The 25,340-nt window shown below is 33.6% G+C and overlaps 2 protein-coding genes across 4 annotated transcripts in view; one reads left to right on the top strand and one right to left on the bottom strand.

Annotated features, from left to right (window-relative positions):
- LOC101900727 (uncharacterized) overlaps nt 1-25,340 on the top strand; it is a 211,836-nt gene that overhangs the window by 11,244 nt on the left and 175,252 nt on the right. The window lies entirely within an intron of this gene.
- LOC101900632 (mucin-5AC) overlaps nt 4,584-25,340 on the bottom strand; it is a 51,006-nt gene continuing 30,249 nt past the window's right edge. Inside the window, exons 3-7 of one of the 3 annotated variants that reach the window (XM_059120896.1) lie at nt 17,326-17,433; nt 9,579-9,925; nt 9,161-9,293; nt 6,082-6,285; nt 4,584-6,007 (exon numbers count right to left, since the gene is read on the bottom strand). In XM_059120896.1, coding sequence (XP_058976879.1) covers nt 5,942-6,007; nt 6,082-6,285; nt 9,161-9,293; nt 9,579-9,925; nt 17,326-17,433 — 858 coding nt within the window. In that variant the 3' untranslated portion in view covers nt 4,584-5,941. Of the gene's footprint in view, nt 6,008-6,081; nt 6,286-9,160; nt 9,294-9,578; nt 9,926-11,392; nt 16,021-17,325; nt 17,434-25,340 lie in introns of those variants that run through there. The other 2 variants (XM_059120897.1, XM_059120895.1) reach the window with 2 other exon arrangements.

Below are 25,340 nucleotides of genomic sequence, written 5' to 3'. Positions count from 1 at the left end.
ATTAAAATTTTCCATTTTGGCACCTGATCTATTTTTATACCCTCAGCCATATGGCTACAGAGGGTATATATCATTTGATACGGTCAAAACGTGCCTAGTCGAAATAACGGTTTTAGACCCTAGGTCTCTTTGGACCAAATCCGTTTCAGAACATTTGGAGTCGATCTACCGATGTCCGTCCGTCCGTCCGTCCGTCTGTCTGTCTGTCTGTCTGGCTGGCTGGTGCGCACGATAACTCTTGAAGGGAATATCCGATTTGGTCCAAACTTGATACATCGTAATATTTTTGTCAAACTTAGATCGAGTTCGGAGATGGGCAATATCGGTCCACTCCTTCTGGTACCTCCCCCACAAAAGGTCGAAATTTTCAAAAAATTTATTTTTTGCACAGAAAGAGAAGCGACAAACCGATTTTGCCCCAACTTTGCAAATCTTATTATTTGCGTCAGTGTTAGGTCAAGTGTGAAAATGGACAATATCGGTTCACTCCATCAAGTACCTCCCCCACAAATGGTCAAAATTTTGAATAATTACAACTCTCATAATATGTGATGTAAGAGTCCGATTGTCTTCAAATTTCACACATCTTAATATTTATATTAACCCAAGGTCTGGTATTAAGATGGAATATATCGGTCCACTCCTTCTGGTACCTCCCACACAAATGATCAAGATTTTCAAAAAAATAAAATATATAAAAAAAAATATTTTCTGCACAGAAAGAGAATCGATAATCCGATTTTGTTCCAACTTTGCAAATACTGATATTTACATCAGTTCTAGGTCAGGTGCAAAAATGGATAACATAGGTCCACTCCATCAAGTACCTCCCCCACAAAAGGTCGAAATTTTGAATATTCATCACGCTCTTAAAACACTTGAACACGATTCCATTCCAAAGAATCCGAAATAAACATCCAGTTCTCTTCATATTACACACGTCCCATTATTTCTACTAACTCAAGATCTGGTGTGAAGATGGGATATATCGGTCCACTCCTTCTGGTACCTCCCCCACAAAAGGTCAAAATTATGAGTATCCATGAAGTTCATAAAACGCAAAATTATCATCCGATTCTATTCAAACTAGGATGATGTATTTTATCTGTATTAGATGAAGTGTGAAAATGGAATACTTCGGTCCGCTGTATCTGTTACCTGAGGCATATTTCCATTTTCCGAAAAGGTGCACATACCTCATATAAAGTACAAGAAGTAGTCGATATAGTCCAAATCTGTCACGTTCGTAACTCAAGGCTGAGGGTATACATCTGTCGGCAAAACCGACTGATACTATTTTACTTGTTTGAAACAAATATTAGGACATTCAAAGTTTTTATACCCTCAGCCATATGGTTACAGAGGTTTGATACGGTCGAAACGTGTCTAGTCGAAATAACGGTTTTAGACCCTAGGTATCTTTGAACCAAATCTGTTTCGGAACATTTGGAGCCGATCTAGCGATGTCTGTCCGTCCGTCTGTCTGGCTGGCTGGTGCGCACGATAACTCTCGAAGGGAGTATCCGATTTGGTCCAAACTTGGTACATCGTAATATTTTTGTCAAACTTAGATCGAGTTCGGAGACGGACAATATCCGTCCACTCCATGAAGTACCTCCCCCACAAAGAGTCAACATTTTGAATAATTACAACTCTCATAAAATGTGATGCAATAGTCGATTGTCTTCAAATTTCACAGATCCCAATATTTATATTAAACCAAAGTATGGTGTTAAGATGGACAATATCGGTTCACTCCTTGTGGTACCTCCCCCACAAATGGTCGAAATTTTCGAAAATATATATTTTTTGCACAGAAAGAGAAACGATAATCCGATTTGGCTCCAACTTTGCAAATCCTAATATTTGCGTCAGTGCTAGGTTTGGTGCGAAAACAGACAATATTGGTCCACTCCATCTGGTACCTCCCCCACAAAGAGTCAAAATGTTGAATAATTACAACTCTCATAAAATGTGGTGCAAGAGTCCTATTGTATTCAAATTTCACACATCCCAATATTTATATTAACCCAAGGTATGGTGTTAAGATGGGCAATATCGGTCCACTACTTTTGGTACCTCCCCCACAAAAGTTCGAAATTTTCAAAAAAAAAAAAAAAACAAAACCTATTTTTTTTACACAGAAAGACCTAATATTTGCGTCAGTGCTAGGTCAGATGTGAAAATGGGCAATATCGGTACACTTCATCAAGTACCTTCCCCACAAATGGTCAAAATTTTGAATAATTACAAATCCCATAAAATGTTTTGTAAGAGTCATTGTCTTAAATTTTCACACATGTCAATATTTATATTAACTCAAAGTCTGGTGTTAAGATGGAATATATCGGTCCACTCCTTGTGGTACCTCCCCCACAAATGGTCGAAATTTTCGAAAATATATATTTTTTGCACAGAAAGAGAAACGATAATCCGATTTGGCTCCAACTTTGCATATCCTAATATTTGCGTCAGTGCTAGGTCAGGTGTGAAAACGGACAATATCGGTCCACTCCATCTGGTACCTCCCCCACAAAGAGTCAAAATTTTGAATAATTACAACTCTCATAAAATGTGATGCAAGAGTCCGATTGTCTTCAAATTTCACAGATCGCAATATATATAATAATCCAAGGTATGGTGTTAAGATGGGCAATATCGGTCCACTACTTTTGGTAACTCCCCCACAAAAGTTCGAAATTTTCAAAAAAAAAAAAACAAAACATATTTTTTTTTACACAGAAAGAGAACGGATAATCCGATTTTGCTCCAACTTTGCATATCCTAATATTTGCGTCAGTGCTAGGTCAGGAGTGAAAATGGACAATATCGGTACACTTCATCAAGTACCTCCCCCACAAATGGTCAAAATTTTGAATAATTACAAATCCCATAAAATGTTTTGTAAGAGTCAGATTGTCTTAAAATTTCACACATGTCAATATTTATATTAACCCAAAGTCTGATGTTAAGATGGAATATATCGGTCCACTCCCCCACAAATGGTCGAAATTTTCGAAAATATATATTTTTTGCACAGAAAGAGAAACGATAGTCCGATTTGGCTCCAACTTTGCATATCCTAATATTTGCGTCAGTGCTAGGTCAGGTGTGAAAATTGACAATATCGGTCTGCTCCTTCTGGTACCTCTCTCACAAACGGTCAAAATTTTGAATATCCATATATAAATATAATCGAACATTGGCTAAGGGTATACATCTGTTGGCAAAACCGAGCGATACTTTTTCACTTGTTTTACATAGTCGTGGACTAAGATCACTTATTGGGTAGGAATTTTTATTTTCAAATCATTCGTATATTGTCCATATTGGTTTAGTAGGTCCGGGTCTTGGACCTAGACTTTTGGGTCAAATATCCGGGTAACCGGTTCCCTCCACCAGGAAAAAATAAATTCGGAAACATGGCACAAAAAGAATAAAAAATCCGAGAGTTTTTATTAAACTGGGGAGAAGCTAATATTGTTTCTAAGAAATTTACTAGGATCCAGGGCTCTTTCAGAACTTAAACCCATTTTGAAATCTTGTCTTGGCGAAGGCCTCTTTGAAAGAATAGTCTGACTATGAGTCTGACTATTGTTGCATTGTATTTTTGCTTATTTTTATACCCTCCACCATACTATGGAGGGAAATCACTCTAGCTTCCGAACGAATTGAAGTAGATTGACAAAATTTTACTCAAATGTATGTTATGTCTGCAGGACTTTTGGTATTGAAAATGGGCTATGTAGGTCCACGTTTTGGTATAGGCTCCATATTACAAACCTCCTGATACTCGGTATTTTGACGATTTTAGCGACATTATTAACCGGAATTGTTTCAAATTTAGTATTTGGAGTTCGTAATGGATACTACAGTCAAAGACAGAAAATTGTCTATTCAGGTCCACGTCTTCGTATAGCCCCCACATAATAGCACCTCCCGATATTTGGTATTTTGATGATTTTAGCTACATTATTCACCGGAATTGTTTTAAGTTTGGTATTTGAAGTTCGTAATGGATACTACAGCCTAAGACAGAAGATTGTCTGTACAGGTTCACGTCTTCGTATAGGCCCCATACAACTGCACCACCCGATATTCGGTATTTTGATGATTTTAGCGGCATTATTCACCGGAATTGTTTTAAATTTAGTATTTGAAGTTCGTAATGGATACTACAGCTTATGGCAGAAAGTTGTCTGTGCAAGTCCACGCTTTGGTATAGCTCCCATATACTCTATATACATATATTTTTTTGATGATTTTAGCTTCATTATTCATCGAATTGTTTTTTTTTTTCAAATTTCGCATTTGAATATGGTAATGGCTCATGACAAACAATTTCTATGTAGATCCACGTCGTATAGACCCCAATTCAACGGCTATATTCGGTATTTTTAAGATTTCAACAGAATTGTTAACGGATTTTTTTTTTTGAAAATTTCCAAATTCTTTCCACATGGTGGAGGGTTTCAAAGTTCGGCCCGGCCGAACTTACAGCTTTTTCACTAATTTTAATTTTTTCTGCGAATCCCCCTTCCCCTTTCATTTAGAGGTTCTTTACATGTCCCAGAATTAAAACATTTTCCGTTTGAGTTTTTTACAATTTTTTTTATTTATTTGTATTTACAACACTTACAAAATAACATAGGGAGGAAAAATAGTGATCTGAATAATTACATATAAAAAACTGTAGTTGTATGGGTGGCTGCGTTTACAAACTGAGAAAGTAATGGGGAAAACTTATTTAAGAAAATGTTTAGGGTTTTAAAAATCCATGCCAGCGGTAGTTAAAAAAATGAATATTGAATAAAAAAAATTATGTTTAAAAGTGATAGAAAAAGTTGGGAAAAAAGTTGGACTATTTTTACAAAACTTAAAAACTAAAATGTAAAAAAACAAATTACAACTTAAACTTAAATACAAACATACATAAAAAGAAGAAGAAAACGAAAAAAACAACTCCAGTTAACTTAAGAGTTACAAAATTTTAAGCAAGAATATTTTACTAAAATTGACAGAAATGACAACAACTTCAAAAGTGATGGGGGGATATTTTTAAAAATTATTTGATTAAGAAATAGTTTAGCTGGGTATTGACTTGATTTCTCAGTTTTTTTTTTTTTGATTTTGTGTTATTTTCTATTTTTTATTATTTATTTATTTAGTTAATAGTGATGTATGTTTGTTGTTCTAAAATAGTTTAGTAAACACCACAGTCATATTTAGTTTTTTTTTTAATATTTTATTTGTTTTTACATTAAAGAAAATACAAAAAGGAAAAAATTAGGAAATATACAAAATATAAAAACAAAAAAATAAACTATGTATAAAAAAATAAACAAAAAACATATTTACAAGTAGTTAACAACTACTATAGAGCAACATGATACAAATTTCCTTCGTTACACTTTTGATGTTATTATTATTTTTTCATTAATTATATAATTGACTTTTTTAATTATGGATGGATGTTGTTGTTATTTGTTTGAATATGTTTCATAAAAATAATAAAAATCAATTTTAAAACTTTTTTGCATAATAAATAAAACTAAAAAAATGATGAAACATGTTCAAATGTTGCAGCCAAGAATCTCTTAACAGCTACTGCCAATTTTATTCAAGGGGTTGAGGAAAGGGGGTGGCAGGATAAAATATCCTTGTGTGTTTAAGGAGTTGTCGTTTATAGAGGGGAGGGGCTTGATTTATGGAATTAAACTAAGTTTTTTTTTTACAAAAAAATGTTCGTTGTATGGGCGTATTAATACAATATGGGTGACAAGTTGTGCGCGTAAGGGACGAGGCGGGGTATTTATGTTATAAAAAAATTTAACTAATTTTGAAATGATTTCTTTAATTGTATACACAAAAGTGGGGGAAGGGAGGTAGGGCATATAACAACGCATAGAAAATGTGCGAGGCTGAATGCTGGAGCTGCATCTTAAATGAGGGCTGTAATAAGTTTGGCCTTGAAGTTGACGAATTTCTCACTGGTAGCTGCCACACGCTGTAAAAGAGAAGAACAACAAAAATATTAGTAAATTTGTAAAACTTATTTGTGAGAGTACAAAAATTTCTTACCAAAATCAAATCTTGCACCAAATTGGCCAAACCACGATTAGCCAAAACTACCAATCGGGTAACAGGGCCGGGAATACCTTCCGTATATCCATCATTGGCACGTTGGCTATCGCTATCGGAGTCACTGGATGAGGAACTGCTTACGCTGTTGGCACTGTTAGCGGCTTCATCGCCCGATGGAGTTTGTACACTGCCAGAGAAAAGCTAAGGGGAAATAAAAAAACACAGGGTTAGTTAATGGGAAAGTTAACAACTCTATCTAAACAAATTCATGGAAAAATAAAAGGAAATTCATGCGGGTGTCCTTTTGAACAGTTAAATTCAGAATCTCAAAACAAATCCTTTAAAAAATTATAAAGAATGTGCAGAAATTGCAAACAATGCATGGTTGAATAGATGTCATCTAGTGGCATAATGTAGTATTATAAAGAACGCCATCTATTGACATTAAGTCAACAGGTAGTTATTTTCTTCTTCATAAATATATCTAACTATGTTGAGTTAATTGCCATCTGAATTTAGAAAAAATAATAATTTTATTGTCCTTGCTGGAATGACGCCATCTACATTTAAATTTGACATTGTTCTTCCTCTTGGGCCATTACCATTTTATGCTTAACTCCTTGCTGGGATGACGCCAGCTACATTTAAATATGACATTGTTCTTCATCTAGGTCCATTGCCATTTTATGCTTAACTCAAGAAATTAGTCCCGGAAGGGTGTTCATTAAAATGTGCTTGTTGAAAGTACGCCATCTATACTTCATATTTGCAAATATTTTTCATATTAGTCTTGATAGCAAAAAAGTAACAGGTATCTTTATTTCTGTGATTCTTCTGAGTACTATATTCGAAACCGAAGAGTATGAATTTCGTAAATAATATTTAATATATTATGCTCGGTGAAATTACGCCATCTATACTTCAACCTGACGTTGTGCTTCATTCTTGACTCCAAGTAAAATGGAACTATAGTATACATTTTTTCCAATCTTTCTTTAATAAAATCTTCAATCTTTAATAAAATTTCTTCACAAGCAATTTTCATCAATTTTTGCTTTGTGAAATTACGCCATCTATACTTCAATCTGACATTGTTTTTTTTATCTTTTGTCTATAGCAAAATTCAACTGCAAGCAACTTTTTATAATCTGTATCATTTTATTCCTTTGAGTAATCTTAGAAGGAAAGATTTATGAACTTTGTTGCCTTGCAAGAAAATATTGTTTTTAATGCTCTTGGTAAAATGACGCCATCTATACTTCAACCAGACATTTTTATTCATAATAAAATGAAACTGAAAAATTTGTATATTTTTTTTTGAGTAATCTGAGAATGTAAGATTTATGAATTATCGGAGAAAAATAACCTGCACGGAAGAGTATTGATTTTGCAAACAATATTGATGAAAGACGCTACTATACTTAAACTAGGCACAATTCTTCATTTATGACTTCCATAGTGTTGTACAAAGTCTTTGTCGTCCTACGTCTTTGAGTCATCAGAGGATTATGATGAATTTCTACACCAAAGTGTCTAAATCAAACAAATATGGTGTTTGGTGAACTGACGCTACCTATACTTCACTCTGACATTGTATATTATAGCATTTTGTATGAGAATTAGTAAAAAAAAACATGAAAATTATCAAAAAATCGGATCTGATACAAACATAGAAAGAAGATTATTTTCTTCAAAGCTCTATCAAAATTAATTGTCCCTTGATTTAAAGCACTATAATCTCCATCATAGGGAATTCATATAAATGAAATATAGATGGCGTTCTTTATTACACATACGAAAGTTATAGCAAACTCATCTAGAACAAAGTTTTGAAGAATTCGACAAAAAATTAAAGAACCACCGATGTTTCTGAGGGTTGAATTTTCCACAGACCAGTGCAGATTAAAATGCCACATGAAAATGCATTTTTTCAATGCCTCACACTTTGATGATAATTTCAGCAATCATTGAGAGCTAAACAATCCGAAATTAAATAATTTCCCTTCCTCTTTACTACGTCCTCCTAAAATAAGAATGGGAAATCCTATCCCTCAAAGATTTAGGCTCAATAGTAAATTTTGTTTAAATGTTGAGTGGACGATGAGATGTGTATTAGTTGTGCTTGGTAGCGCCATCTATACTTCAACTGAAATTGTTCTTTAGAGCGTTTTAGCTATTTTTTTTTTAAGGAAACAACAAAAATTTCATCTAAATTTGTAACAAATTGTGGCCTTTTATGAGTCAATGCTGTTAAATATATCAAACTCTTTACAAACGAACCCTGTCCTGTAGATGGCAGCACAATAAGCATGGTTTGGAAGTTATTCGGATTTCAAAAATATAGAAAGTTTCAGTAGGGACCAACTCAGAATGAGAATGAATGAGAGTGAAATTGCCCTTTTCCCACTCAATAGCATGATATCTTAAAGCGACGTCTTCCTAGCGTCCATAATTAGGTCTGGAACAACGTTATAGCTTTGAGGTATAGATGGCGTTCAGTAGAATGTTTGTATAATACCAATAATATTTTGAAATCCGATTCTTTTAAATTAGAGCGTTCTTTGCCATTTCAAAATAAAATCAAAGGAAATTCTGGCTATATTTGTTACAAATTGTGGCCTTTAATACTTCAAGGCGTCTGTAATAGCGCAAAATGTTCACGTACATGTTTAAACCCGTCCTGTAGATGGTAGCACAAGAAGAATAGATCGTGCGGTATTCAGATTTTAAAGAAGGTTTAGAAAAACGACAGTCTCACATAATTTGAAGAGGAATTGCTTTTCTCCAGTCCCAATACATGATATATATAGCAGTGACGTCTTCACAGCGTCCATAATTTGCGACTATTTTAAATTGATAAATTACAATGCCCTAGAGAATGCTAAGATGATTATTTTCAGATTTCTAATTTTTGCCCAATATCAATTGATGGCGTTCCCTGCATTCATTGTTCTTGATAATTGAAAAATGTAACTAATATTTAAATAGCCCAACATCAACAGATGGCGCTTCCTGAATTTTGTATAGCAGATCCTTTGTTCTTGATAACTAATATCACAATTTCACTAATACTTACTCTGACAATATCGAAGAGGAAGTTACCGGAACCAGCACCGCCGGCACCACCAGCTGAACCCGAGCTAGAGCCAGAGCTGGCTCCACCAGCCAAACCGGCACCGCCAAACTGCAAGAACCTTTTGAAAATATTGCTAGACATGAGAAATTTGCAACAACATCATCAAGAGTTGGGTGGAGTGTGTGGTTAGGGATGAGAATTCAAGTTTTTTTTGTTTGTTGTTACCCAAAAAATGTAAGCAAAAAGTTTTTTTTTTTTGAAAAGAAAAATAATTCGTTTAGGGTTAAAATTTTGTGGCCAAATTATCTTCAATGCTAGGTATGGATGTAAAAATGGATTATTTCAAATGTTTTGAGGTTGAGAATATGAAAATGGTTTATATGTGTTTTTTTTTAAATTGGAAAATCTGAAAACTTACCTCTTGTTTCTGTCATCCAAATCGGCTGTGTCCTCGTTGGAGTCCAGGGACAATTCATCAATGGCCGGCGACTTGGATTCGCTCAATTGCAATTCATTGCTGATCGATTTGGACTTGTCGTTGCTGGTCAATTCATTGTTGAAACTGAGCTGAATGGTTTCCTCCAATTTGGGTTGTGATCCGGATGGTATGGGCAATTGAGCTGGTTGTTTCTGTTCGGCGTTTTGGAAAACAGCAGCGGCGGCAGCAGCAGCCTCGGCTTCTTTGACTTGACGGGCAACACGAATGGTCTCTTCCAATTGTTTATTAATGGCCGATAAATCGATTTGTGTATCAGTGGCACCATTCTTTTAAAATTGAATTTTTTTGTTGGAAGGAAGGGAGAGAGCGAGCGAGAGAGAGGCAACGTGCAGGATAACGGAAAAGAGGGGAAGGGGCATAATTTTGTCATGGGGTCACAAGGTTTCCGGGCGGGTGCAACAAGAGAACATCATCATGCAACGTTGAAACATGTAGCGAATATTTGGTGTTTATTTTGTATGGTGTTGCCATATAGTGTGGTTGTTAAACATTCAACAGGGTTGCCACATGTGTGTTTTGACATGCATTTTGTTTTGTTGTTGTTTTTTATTTTTATTTTTTGGGAGGTGTTAGTAAAAAGTTTTGGATAGGAGAGAGAGAGTGATAGATAGAGAGAGAGAAATAGATAGGATAGCATAGAGAGGTGGGATAGAAATGAAATGGGATTTGTTTAAAGGGGAGAGGAGTAGGAGCGGGAGAGGATATTAGGAGAGATAAATGACAATGATGGTGTTACCAGACATATAAAAAATGTTCCATGCCGTGCATTTTTTGGGGAATGTTTTGTGTTTGGTTTTTTTTGTAGAGAGTGTTTGGGATTTGTTTTTTTTTTTTGAGGTTAGTTTCGAACACAATTTTCATTACATTTACATTTTATGAATGCACGTGCATAATGATGTATTTTGTATACATTTTTTGTGTTTTTTTTTTTGGATTTTTTAGAGATGATTTATTTTTTTTATTTTGGATTATTTTTCACAAGTCGGTTTGAGAGATTTTTTTGGAATGTGGTATGCGCATGAAAGAAAGAGAAAAAAGAAAAACAAAAAGCATGAGAAATCATGATCAATCAATATGGAGTATTTTGCTTTCGATTCAAAACAAAAAAGTTCTATGCTAAAGTCTAAAAATTTAACTAAAAAAAATATATATTAATTATACAATAATATGTTAATCGAAATTGTTAATAAATGTCGAAAAGAATAGCCTAGAGAAGACAAGGCCTAGATACAGGTGCGGCACCTAACAGACGGTCAAGTTAGCGGAAGTTAGTGTTAGATAACGGAAATATAAGAGAGAGTGAAATAAAAGTAGGAAATGTTTTGAAATGAATATTTGTTTTATGAATTTTATTTTTATTTTCGATGATTCGAGGAATAGCTGGTGTTGTTGTATTTGCCAATTTTTTTGTGGTGGGTGGGAATTCTTATTTGCTTATAAATTTCGCGTTTCTGGAGTTCTGTTTGAAAATAATTTGAAAAAAAAATATTTTGTCAATTAAAACCAATTCTCTTTCTCCACATAATTTTTGTTGTTGTTGTTGTAGCAAAATGTTCTCCAGTTTTCCAACTCACATTTGTAGCTCTTCACATTTTCTTATGAAGTTGTGGTGGATGCTGTTGTCGTGGTGGTACTGCTCGAATCTGAACTGCTAACAACTTCGTTGTCTTCATCTTCTGGCTCGAATGTCTCCAATTCAACTTGGACACGAGTGGCGCCCGATGAGCTATTGTCATCGTCATCATCAAAATCAGCATCGAAATTGGCACGAGCACGATTGGCGGTATTACCCTGGACAGCGGTACGCAAAATGGTGGGGCCCAAGGTGCGCAAAATTTTCGAAATAATCATATTGGCCTGGGCATCGATTTGCTACAACAGCAACGTTTAGGTTTGCATAGGTGGATGGTGTTGGGACGGGGATAGTTAAGAAATTTTAATGTTTGTTTGTTGTTGTTGTGGCGGGGTAAATAGGTTTCAGTTTTTTTTTGGGTGGAAAAAATTAACAAAAGAAAAAAAGAAGGATTTTGTAATGAATTTTTATGTTGGTATACCAATTAGAAAGGAAGAGGAGATAGAGCTGATTAGGTGGATGAGTTTATTTTTTGGGTGAGGAACCTTTTTGTCGCGCTATTTGTGTGACGAGGCTAAGCGATGAACGATAGAGCTTTACAAACGCGGGGTAATAAAAAAAAAAAAAACAATTGCAAGCAGACAGAACTGAATTTCCGACCAAGACAAGAGAAAAATGAATATATTTATGTCTATTCTTCTTGCCTCTTTATGCAAAAACATTTTTTCCCTTCAATGTACTAACCTACGCAGTTTAATCTTTTTAAATTAGATAAAATATTTATTTGCAATTAAAAAAAATAGAAATATATATTTTTGCATAATTGAGCGCCATTTAAATTTTAAATAGCTGCAAAATTATTGTATAATAAGACACAATTTTTAAACCTGATATCATCAGGCGGATTATTTTGTAAGGGTCTTATTATGAGCCCCTTATTGGGCACCAATTATCATAAAAATTAAATATCCCGGTTCAGTAACTTTTTGAAAGAAGCTATCCATTGATAGGGACTGTTCAACTTTATCTCGCTCTCAAGTTATCGAGTTCTTGATCTTTACTTCTCCTACTCCAGATAATATTAGGGAACTAGTTCCCATTCAGTGTTAGAGGAAGAGAGTGGATACACAGTGTGAACTGCAGTTCACAGGGGAACTAGTTCATTGAATTTGAAAGTTGAAACTATAAACAAAAAAGGAAAAAAGGAGAGCTCAGTTGTTTTGCGTCACGAATAATTTTGCGCTAGTAACTAGTTCGCATAGAAGAACTAGTTCACTTGAAAGAAACTGGCTCAATCCTCCTAATTTGGAAGATAAAAGAAAATCCAAATTGTATTTACATTACCCAGAGTCACCTGAGAGAAACTGGTTAATTTCTGTCAATTAGGATGATCAAACTATGAACTTAAAAAAAAACCATTCAGTTGTTCTGTACAGTTCACAGGTGAACTAGTTCCCTTAATAAAAACTGGTTCATTACTCTTAATTTAAAAGTTGAAACTATGAACTAAAAAAAGGGAAACAGAGAACTTAGTTGCTCTGTGTAATATTAAGAAAGGCGACCCGAGAACAGAAGTTCTTTGCAGTTCACAGAGGAACTAGTTCAAACTGGTTCCATCCCCTTAATTTGAAAGATGAAACTATGAACTAAAACGAAATGAAAAACAATTCAGTTGTTCTGTGTATCAATAATAAAAGGAGCTTGTATATCAGAGTTATGTAGTTCACAGAGGAACTAGTTCACTGATAATGAAACTGGTTCACTGATAATGAACTGGTTCATCTGAAAGGAGTTGTACGAATCTTGCCGTTATATCTACTTTGTTAACTAACCTTACAAATTTATCCATTAAAACAAATCCAGCATCGAAGACTAACTGTCGATTTTGAGAGTTGGTTGTTTGCAAAATTTTTCTTAATTATATAGATTAATGTTTGGTTTCAGCTAAAAATTTAGAAAAGTCTCATGCCTTTCGTATTATCTATCAAATTATTTGTTAAAATGAATATGATTTATAAATATTGTTACCCAGCTAAAACTACCGATATAAACAATTACTAAATTACAGACATTGGTGTTCCAAGTCAATGAAGAGCTTTAATTGCAAAACGCATTGGCACCATTGCGTGGCAGCATTTTATGTATAAGAATAAAGAAGAAGTGCGACCTAATTAAAATGCGGCTCTCACAGTTCTTTACTATTTTAGCAGGGATTCTTTAACTAATTAACAGTTTTATAGATTAGCACAATTTTTCAATTCTAATTTCGTTGATTAAGAAAAATTGCCGATAAGTTAGCGATGCTAATGAAGTACTCGCTAAGGCCCTTGGTAGAAGAATACAGGTAGATGCATCAACGCTGGGGAACATTATTATGTCAAAATTTAATATGTTTTGACAAAAATAACTAGATTTTTATATGTTTTGACAAAAATAACTAGATTTTTATATGTTTTCTTATACGACACCAATCAAGGCTTGTTATGATATGCATTTTTCAACAATTTTTACAAATTTAAATAATTTTTCATTCAAAAATTTTGGTTTGACAGTTCATTGCCCCAGCAGCTGTGTCAATGCCACGGACCTATTCACGGATTCTATTCTTCTGCCATGGACCTATTCATAGAAACCGATTATGTTTTGCATGAAAATTTTGCGTTTTTAAGTCACAGATTTTTGTCGTTTTTTTAGAGCATCCCATTACAGATGTGGTGCCAAGCAATGGTGTAAGAGTTGCCATGAGAATTATGTGTCTTCAGCTTTAGAACATATACACAAAGAAGCTGCTAAAAATCAAATTATGTGGCAACACGCAAAATATCATATGGCAAACAAAATAGATGCGTTTGAGCGTTTTGCGTTATCGATATATTGACAACAATAGAGAACCGATGAACGAGCGATTTAAATTTTAACAATAAAACGTGAAATGATAAAATGCACAACGCGTTCATTCTGTTTTGGCCTTTGTAGGCCGATGAGTGTGTTTTGCAAAGAATTTTTCATCTGATTTAAATTTTTTAACAAATTAGTCTAAACTAGGCGTTTTAGACAAGCAGCTTCAATGTGTTTTTTCCTTCGTCGTGAGGGATTATATCTAAAAACGCTATACACATTAGCAATATTACGATTTGGAGCATCGCCAAGCTTCATTTTGACTTTAAATATGTGGGTATAAGTCAAAAGAAATCCTAATGATACTCTAAACCCAATAATATTTGAAAACGTTAATATCGTTTGAGCGATTGTGTTGGAAATGATTTAAGCCCCTTTCTTCATTGACCTGAAGCTTTTGGTAATTTTAATCAAGTGAAAAAAAATTTATATTTATAAGGAACTACAAACGATGAAATACAACTATGAATAAGATATGCTCTGTTCCAGAAACTGCAAAAATTGCAATTTCTTTCGATATCATAAAGGAAAAATCGGTTATCGTATTGTTTACATTCTTTGCAGGTTCTGGAGAACGGAGCTTAAGTATATATAAAATGCCGAAAAACAAATGAAAATACTCTCAAAATTTCTTTTGCGAAAGAGAGAGAGAGTGAGAGACAAAAACTAAATGTGCTATCGATTTGTTTTTTTCGGTTATGAAGTGGTGATGAATCAATCCTATGGGTGCAGTTGAGATTTCCAAATGATGATGTGCTTTGTTTACTCTTTTTTCGCAGAGCGTCGATTATGTTTCAAACTACAGCTGATACTAAAACAGAGTTGTATTTTCTATAAAAATATATGGGGATGTACATATCGTGGAGCGATGATATCAAATCTACAGTTGGATTCGTTCGATTAGTTGATGACATTACTATCGACGGGTAATAGTTTGGTAATTTTGGGTGTTGTTGGAACTGAAGTTGTTGTTGATGTTTGGGTTGTAGGCGTAAATCCTGTTGTGTTGTTGTTGTTCGGCGATGATGAAGACGATAAATTATCTCTACTGGCAATAAAATAATTGGTACTATTTAATAAACGATTTAAATTATCGATAATTTCCATCAATTGTAAACTATTGCCACTGGCAGGGTTGCCATTATTGGCATTACCTGGACTGGGCAATAAATCAACATTTGATGTTGTTGTGGGGAAATTGTTAAGGGAATTTGTTAAAATTATATCGGAAATTGGAGGATTTGGACGTTGTGTGGGAAATGTGGAGGTTTCTGGTGTGGTGGGTAAGGTTGGGGTGGAGATTTGTGGAATTGAGGAAGTAGTGGTTGGCGGATTATCTCGGGTTGTTCTTTGGGGCACAATGTAAATGGGACTTGAGGGAGTGGTTGAAGTGGTAGTGGTGGTGGTTGGAATTTCAGTTGTTGTTGTGGTAGTAGTTGGAGGAGGTTCAGTGGTAGTTGAGGTTGTTGTGGCGGGAGTGGTGGTGGTAGTTGTGGTAGAGGAAGGAGTAGTTGGACTGCTAGTCGTTGTGGTTGTAGTTGTTGTAGAGGATATTGAGAAACTTGTCTCGGAATTTCTGGAACTCACATTGCTTGAATCAGCACTGGTCTGGGGTGGAAATGTGGGTAAATCGATTTTCACCCGGGTATTATCAGCATCACCACCATTACCATTAGCGGTGTTGCTCGCCTCCGTGGTAGATTTACTTTCATTATCAATGGAATTATTCGAACCCACATCCTCCTCATCTTCGTCGTCATCATCATCGAAATCGGCATCGATATTGGTACGTGGCGTCGAATTACGATTGCCCAATACGGCACGCAATACATCTGGACCTGCAACTCTTATCACTTGGGCAATAATACGATTTACAATATCATCTATTGTCTATGCAAACACAACAAAGGAACATTTTTTTTGCAAAAGGAAGGAAATTTGGGTTTTTATCAAATTTAAACAAATTCAAATTTTTTTTCCAAAAACTACTTCAGATGACCGTGTTTTCACAAATGAAATGGCCAATTTACTTGATCCGTTGATTTCAATTTTTAAATGTTAAATGTTTTGTTTGTGAATACTTAAAAGGAGGGGTTCGGCAATAACATGCAAAATGTAAGGTGGTCTTGTTTGTGTGTTAACAATTCAAAGTGAATTGCTTGGTGTCTATGAACTAAATACCAATTGATCCCGTTTTGTTTCTGTTGGGGGATTTTCAGGGGATTTTTCCCCCCTTTGCCAACTGGGCCAATTATAATTTAGTACTAAAGTGCCATTATGTGTGGGAGTGTATTTTGATTTTGGTTTGGCATTGCCATTTTTAATTGTCATTTTTTGTGACAGTTCTTTTGATGTCTTTGGAAAACAATACCATTTGAACCAATTAGTTACAATACTTTTTTTGCCAGCAGCTGTTTACCTTCTAAAGAAAAAAGTGCTGCCCAATTTAATTTCATATACGCATGATATGTTGAGTTGCCAATCACAATAAAGCTAGGATTGCCAATTCGAGGAATTAATTTGTTCATTTTTAAAAGAGTGATGCCAATCATTTTTTTTTTTTGTAATTTTACTTCTTCTTTTAATTTTTTTCTGTGTTGATTTTAATTTTTATCTCCAATTCCTTTTTGTGTGCCTGTATTCGTTCTCAGTGACTCAAATTCTTCATCGGGTTCGTATTCAGTTAAATTTGCTGGTGTGGTCACATTTATTGCCGGCTCTACAACATCATCGTCGCCTATGGGTGAGGGTGGGGCACTAAGGCTGGGATTCAAGGCGGTACCCAGTATGCTGGGACCCACTTGTACTAACAATCTATTGACGTAGCGATCTATTTCCTGGTTGATTAGCTGGCAATAATATTAAGCGTATGATTTAAACGCCATTTTTACACAGTCTTTTTTTTTGACAGCTACACGACTCATTTGACATGTGTCAATCGCATAACGCACCCTAATCAATCAATTAGTGCTGTGCATTTTTTTTATTAAGTTTTTCAATGTAGCTAAACTAATTTTTTTGTAGTTTATGATGTTAACCTAAAGATTTAATGGTGTGCTCTATCTTACCAACTACTATTGCAAATGCGCATATCTAGATTTTTTTTGGGTTTTAGTAATGTCACAATGCTTTTCTATGCTAATGTGGTTACTTTTTTTGTTGTGGTGGTCTAGTCTAGTATGGTTACTCGCTTACCTTAGTTAAATCGGGAAACAGTTCACGTAGTAAACCAATTGTTCGCTTATTACGTTCTGCAATGAGTTGTTCTTGGTCATTGGAACCCAGTGTTAGAACATCCAATTCCTAAAAAAAGAGAGAAATGAAAATTAATATGGATTTCGTAATTAAATATTGATAATGAACTAAAGACCTACACAACTTTGTATATGGAACCTATGAACTAGTTCCAAACTGAACAAATTCAAAGTAAATATTCAGTAGAGGAAACCATGGTAATGTCAAATGTCTTGTAATGTCAAAACAAAAAAACTGCGACCAACTTCAGACTGCTGTCATTTCTAAACCACTCGTCCGACAACTGTCAAAATTTATTCCAGTGACAGCTCATTATATTGTTTACAAGCATACAAAAGCAATTTGGGGAGAATTTTCCAGAAAAAAAGTTATTCGTTATGGCTTTCGTTAGAGCACTCAAGCATTGAAATGTGAATAAATCTTTTGTGTCTCGTACCGTCGTCCTCTTAGTATTAAGTTAACATGTGTCGTGTGTAAGTAGAATAAGTTTAAATCTCAATAAAGCCGCCAGCTAGAACGTAAGCGTATCTTTCCTTCAATCCAGTAGGAACTGAACATTTTGTTCAATTTATACGACGCCAAATTTTGATTTCTATTGTAAATCGCCTTAGCCGTAATGATAAAGTTTGAAGTTTGGCAAAGGTTTCCACAGAACATAATGGCGCCCAAATTTGTTTGGTAGTTCTAAAAGCCACTGTCCCCACAAATTTTTGTCGTTTGACTTTTTTAGTCTTATATTTTCGACATTTACCAGTTGTGAAAGTTCACAATTTCCCACGAATCTTCTATTTGCCTTTTTAGATTAGGGTTATATTTTTTAGTTCATTTGTCAAAAGTTCTGGAGAAGTTCAACACATTAATTACCAATAGTTCCTTGAACTATTCATTATTATTTTCCCCCATTTGAAATATTAAATGAATTATATATTATTGTTGACCCATTAATAATGATACCGAGAGTTCAGAGTTCGGCTTTACTTTATGATTTATTGCAGATGAATAAAAATGACCGAGAGGTCAAAGTTTTATACTTCTTAGGATCTGTTTTACTCTGTCATAACATTTTTTATAATTATTTGAGTTAATGTTCCTGTGTAGCCAATCAAGTGCTTCAGTTAAAATTATTTCACTTAAAAAATTTCCATACTCATTTTTAATAACAATAACCCCTACTTAAATATTCTCCACATTTTTATAAAAAAAAAAAAAAAAAACTTATTACAATTGTCTTGAAAATTAATATGCCCATGAAGTCAGGGTAACGTGTGATTTGTTTCAATGCTCCAGACAAACGTTTAGGTTTTTTAATTGAGTATTTTATTGATTGGCGTCATTAGTATTTGTTTGGAATTGTAATTTCTTAATTAATGTTTATATGCTGGCATAGTTAAACTATGAATCATTTTCTATAATAAATTGAACACCCTCAAAACCACAAATTAAAAAAGTTCTGACATATTGAGTATTAAAAAGTTTCAATTTTCAGTTTGAAAATCGTTATTTGTTTTTAAACTCAGCTTGTGTCTATAAAACTAACACCTCTCCATCCATCTTGTCTTTATTTCCTTATTGCACAAAATTTCTACCATTATCGTTGTCACCCGAAGTCTTCAGCAAAACAGAAACTCTCCTCAATTTACAGTGCAACGATTTCCTTCCCTATTCAATATATTACTTTAACATGAAGCGAGTAACAATTACATGTAATTTTCACTTTTGGCTATTTGCACAAGTAATTGTTGTTGTCAGGTGATAGACAATACAAAAAGCCTCCTAGGAAAAGTGTTAACAATGTAACCGTACTATTTATTGTGTTTGTAAAACATTGGATTTACATTTGTAACAGTAAAGCACTATGTTCACAACAATGGCCATGAAGTACACTTAGGCCTCATTTTACAATTTGCTTTCATTTTTAAATAATTTCAAATAAAATACCAATATTTTTTTGGGGAAAATTACTTCTCAAAAGCAATTTCTCTCATCAATCCGTAATAGTCAGAATTTTTTTTGTATAAATTGAGTAGAGAAACTAGATAGAAAACTCGCTCGAAGCTAAATAAGAAATTTGAAAGAAAGTTAAACGGATGGATGGAAAGTTAATGGATAATCTGCAAGAATGTTAAAGCTTTTACTAAAATAACCGATTTTCCCTTTATTACAACGGAGACAATTGCGAAACTAGTAGATTATTGCAGGTTCTGAAACAGACCATTTATTATTATATATTAATAGTAATTGGTTCACTTGTTCCTTTAAGTGAATACCTACTATCAAATCGGCTAGTTGTCATATCATAAAGAAAAAAATCGGTTATCGTAGACAAAAGTTTTACATTCGTGGAGTTCTGAAACAGAGCATCGTAGTACCGTGGTGTAATTTCAAAACGAATTAGTTCAAAGAAATTATTCTCAAAAAGGAAAGATTGGAACTATATTCAGAGATGTAATTCCTTTAGTTATTCCAGTTTCAAGTTCATTTCATTCTTAATAAGAACCAATGAAAATATGTGGAAATGGTTTTCACTTGTTACACGTTAAAAGAGTAGACTAAGGATTTAAGAAAAAGGGAAGATTGAGCGATCTGAAAGCAAAAATAGAACGACAGCTAAAAGGAACAACAGAACTAAAAGAAGCGAAGGGACTAGTTCCACCTTGAGGATTAGGAAATAATCAGATTGTTTAACTCTAATGTTAGAAGTTTTTGCAAGGTTAACCTACTTTAAGAGGATTTATTTTTAGGTTTAAGTAATGAATATGACAATTTTAATCCGAATCCAGTGGGTTAACCCACTTATACGAAAAACGTACTGTAAGATACTCAACATGATGGTAGCATGGCAAATTACATCGAAATGTGTATTAGTGTTGAAAATAAAATGAAAGTCCAAATATATCAATAAGATCATAAGCAAGCCGTTGCATTTTCATTTTTCCGTTGCAATAATTAATGTAAACATACCCTTAGTGTTAATATTTAATCACAATGATGCAACTCTGTTACTAAATAACGCAAACTTGAATTCGATTTATGTTATATCTATTATAAATAACTCAGCTATTGCGTTATTAAATAACTGTGTTCTAGACGACAGTTTCATTTCTCAAATATAGAAGCTAAGAAAGAATAAATTGAAATAAATCACTCATACAGCGATCTCCATTCTAACATGTTGCATTGTAACCACCAGATAAGATTGCTGTAGACGCTAACAAAAAAAAAAAAAAAATACTTTGAGCCTCGTTCGTCTTTGTTGATGTAGAATTTGCGAAACAAAGCCGTTTCATTGGCGCCCAATGCAGAACCCGCGGAAAACACTAAGAAAGCCGTTTTAACCAAAGTAATAACTCTGCACACAAATGTTATATTAGTATTATCTTTAATTTCTTTTGTTTTTATAAATTTCGATACATTTTGTTGTATTAGTAGCTTTTTTTCTCTATCTAAGATCCTTACGTTTGCCAGATGAGCTGTGTGTTTATTCCCATTTATATATATATTTTCATCAAAACCTTTAAAAGACTATAAAACAACACCATTAATTCATTTGGAACCAGGGTTTTTTAGTCGGAGTCTGGTAAATTTTTCTGGGGTTGGAATCGTGAAAATAAGCTCCGAGTATTGTTTCTTCTTTAGATAATTGTTAATTTTTTATGACAGGTTTTTATCGGGCTTTTTTGTTCAGAATATTTTGAAATTAAAATAAGATTTTATTTCATTTTTGCTCGACGTTTCGTTGATTTTTTCCTAACATTATCAAGTGCTTGTTTATTTGAAATTCCGAATTATTTTTAATTTTTATCTATTATTTTGCATTAAGAACTGAACTCCACATTTGTGTATATTATTTTTTGGCTATTCAATGTTTTTTGTATAAAAAAACTGCTGAGAACCAAAAAACGAGGCCTTAGTGTAAAATGGCTTAACCATTAAAACTCAAATAGAGAGGGCGCCAAACATTGTGTGAGAGAGTGTGTTGTTGGATGCTCAACAATCATTAAGATTTCATGTTGACTACTCTACTCCATGATTTATTTTTGCCGTTGTTGTTTAACATTTGATCTTTCCGTTTTTTGTTTTTTTTTTTTTTGGTCTGCGAACAATGGCAATTGTTGTTATTATTGTTTAGAATCGTGGGAGTAACTCTCGTGTCAGTTTGGCTCGTGCTGTCTGATGCCAGTCAGATAGTCAGCATGCAGCTATGTAGTGCGATGACAAATGAACATTTACTCTGATATACAATGGCTCAAGAGTTATTAGTGAAGGCGTCGCTTAGGTTCATTCACATGATGAGGTGTTAATTAATTGTTAATTACAGTAACAATTTTTTTTTCGTTGGAATTATTTAATTATTTTGAGAGGGAGGGAGAAAAAATGTGTTGAGAATTAAAGTACTTGTGGTGGAAATGCTTGGATTGGTAGTTTTTGAGTTAATAACAATATTAAGAGAATATTAAAAACATCAAAAATTTATAATAATCTCACTGTGACAGACGACGACGTAAAAGAGACCATCATTCCAAGCAAGTCAAAGAATGGTGATCTGAGCCAGCTGGAAATTGAGGAGGATCGAAATGATGGAAGGGAAAAAACCTTCTGTATGCACTGATAAGAAACATTATTAGGATCGAAGTAGGCTAGATTAGATTAGTGTGAGTAGCTATTTAGATTTAAAAATTGTGAAATAAAACCAGAATTGATTCTCAATTTTACATTTGGTCCTTCGAGCCACATAGAATTATTTCTATACCCTAACGAAACGGTAGTGTAAGTCTTCTCATTTTTTACATTTAGTCCCTCGAGCCGGATTGAGAATTGAATCTACATCCTACACTGTGAATGGGTCTTGGGTAAAGTTTTGTTATAAAATCTCCCATGTTCCATCAATGTCACTCACGTACGTTTACATTGTGGCACCTAATAAATCGCAGTCCCTTGTTATTTTAAGTGTTTTCAATTTAACAATGCTCATATAATGTAGGTGTAAATATTTTTTTCTTTTGGAGTTTTGCACAAACAAGCACACTTCCACATGAAATTATGTAATCTTCTGTCGGTTTACCCCTTTCATGACTTCCCACAGCATCCCATCGAATGTTAATGTTAAACAAAATTCGAAACATTTATCCAAATAAAAAGAGTGTTTGTAAAATGAATTATTACATCATGGCACAATTCATCATTGTTTTCGTTATGGTGATTATTTAGGGTTTGTGTCCTATTTAACAACGAAATGAATTACCAAAAAATAATTGCAAAACAACAAAAATATAAAAATACTTTCACTTTGAGATTTTATCTTTTGATTTCATACATTACGGGATTATAATTTATTTTCGGTGGCAGTTATATAAAAAAGGATGATTAAATGAAGTTGTGGATTAAAATGGAATTACTGCAGTTGTAATTTTTGCAAAACACTCGGCAACGTAACAAAATCGTCTCAGGAATTTTCTTAGCCATAAATTACTCAAAATTATAACTTACATCGGCAGAAGCCAATAAATCAAAACTTCTGAGGCAGAGTGCTATTAATGTCGAGGATGATGAAAAGTCGAATCATAATCCAATGCAAGCAATGACACTGATGCTAAGCGCATTAGAGATGCTAAATTTTACAAAAATGCCTCCCTTTTGTACCTCCCCAAATTTGTGGACAGGAATCCGAATTTGCATATCGAGAAGGAAATCTCACATATATCAAGCTTAGGTTCGTGAGGATTTTCGAATGAAATTTCAATATTTTTTAATTGGAATGATTGTCTTCTTCTCCAAACGTTGAACTAGATCTCATATTTCAAATATCAAGCATGCATTAACTTTTATTGAAGGCAGCTAGTGTACAAAATATTTTGTACATACTTTTGAGTGCGGGCGAGGCGCTGGAAAAATCTAACAATTAAAAATAAATATTCCAAAATTATAAATTATTTAGCTGCCATATAATACAGCATTTGTACAATTCAGTGAAGTTTATAACCCAGATACACACATATATTTATGCGCTCAGTGGGTATGCAAGACCACTTGAATTGTAGGACAAGTCACCCTGCAATATTCTCCATTCAATATTAGAACAGATAAGAATAATCCTGTGGCTGCGATTAGGTTAAGTTATATTAGTTTTAGTAGTACTTAAGAAACATAATTTTAATTGACAACCGAGAGTACGGGTTGAATTCTCTTCTCATTATTACTTCGAGCCGGATAGAAAATTGAATATATATCCATACCTGAATGAGATCATCATTCTAGTTGTGTTCCTTTCTCGCCTTGGTCAGTTCGTTTTAGCCCTTTATGCTGAAAACAGCTTCATAATAAACATCTTTACTTTCAAAAATAAAATTCAGGTCATAAGCCCATGGATGTCGGTCGGACATCACAACTGGGTGACATACTAATAGAAAAATTACATTCCAATAAAAAAATTGTGTATAGCAAACAATGGCCATTAAAAAATAACGAATCGAAAATCTTTGAACATAAAAATATCAACATTTGAACTGATCATAAATCATTAAAGACGTCCACATTAACAACATGGCAGCAAATAATAGCAAATGTTTCTACGATGCAATTTACAATCATTACAAAGTTTAATGTTTTCGTTGTTGTTGTTTTTATTGTTGGTGTAAGATCATTTTCAAATGGAAACACGTACTTGCTAGACATTATTATTAAATGGTTTTCTTAACAAATGCAATGAATTTATGTTAATAACTAAATTTATTGCATAGTATCTTGTCTTGTGTCTCTCTCTCTCCCTCTCTCCCTCTCTCACTTCTTTGTTACTCTGTGTTATTTTATCGGAGTTGCCAAGTGCCCTAAGATTAGTTTATAAATAATACCTTTAAAAGCTCTACTTTTTTTGGAATGTTGTTCTGTTAGTGGTTGTTGTTTAGGAGGTTTTCTTGTGTTTTCTGTCGTTTCTTTTCTCAGTAGTTTTTTTTTTAGTTTTTATAAAGAACCCTCTCTCTTCTTTAGTTGGTTTAACAAATTAATCGCGGTTAAGGCCGCTTATTTTAATAACTACAACAAAAATCGATTGCAGTGTTTATAATCGCATGAAATCGATTTGATTGATAAATGTTTAGAAGCCAAAAAAGGGGAGGCACCAGCTATGACTACAAATTCACATAATAAGTTGGATTATTCGTTTAATTAGTGGATTTTAAATTTAACATTTGCTATAATTATATAAAGTGTCGGCATCAATTAACTTTCATTTAAAATTTAAATATTAATGAAAATTATGGAAAATTGAAGCCATTCGTTGCATTTTTTGCTCTGTTCTAAAACCTGAAAGTATCTACTATTTGTGCAATTTTTTACAATATCATACAGAGAAAAATTGTATTGTTGCGGTTCTGGAAAATACCATTTATCTATGAGTTACCATAATTTGTTTGTTACAATAACTTATGTAGACATACTCTTAGTTGTAAGAATGTATTACAAAGATGTAATTCTTTTGCCGAAAAAAATGCATCTTCTATTTCGATTTAAGTTATAAAAAACATAACTATTATGTTATTAACTATCTGTGTTCTAGACGACAATTTTGCTCCTTAAAAAAATAGAAACTTAGGAAAATAAATTGAAAGAAATTACTCATTCAGTGATCTACATTCTAACATGTTGCATACAAAACCAGAGAGATGGATGTGGGTGTATACAAAGACAAAAACTTAAAATCTAGTTCGTCTTTATTGATGTACCAGTTTCGAAGCAAATCTGCTTCAAACTGTTCATTTTGGAAATGGCTTCGTACCGCTTTAAAATATACTATGAAAACATATGTGTATACCAGTTATTTAGGCAAGGACCATACAAACTTGACAATATCGATATTTAGCCTTTGAGGCTACAGGTCTAAAAACAAAGGGCATTGTAGAAATTAAATTACAATGTCCTACGAAAAAAGTTAAAGAAAGTTGTGAAAGTTGAGAAGTTTA

The sequence above is a fragment of the Musca domestica genome, unplaced genomic scaffold (assembly GCF_030504385.1).
Source record: "Musca domestica strain aabys unplaced genomic scaffold, Musca_domestica.polishedcontigs.V.1.1 18, whole genome shotgun sequence".
In the NCBI taxonomy this organism is placed as follows: domain Eukaryota; kingdom Metazoa; phylum Arthropoda; class Insecta; order Diptera; family Muscidae; genus Musca; species Musca domestica.
Note: the sequence above shows the minus strand (reverse complement) of the source record. Positions and strands in the feature narration are given on the sequence as shown.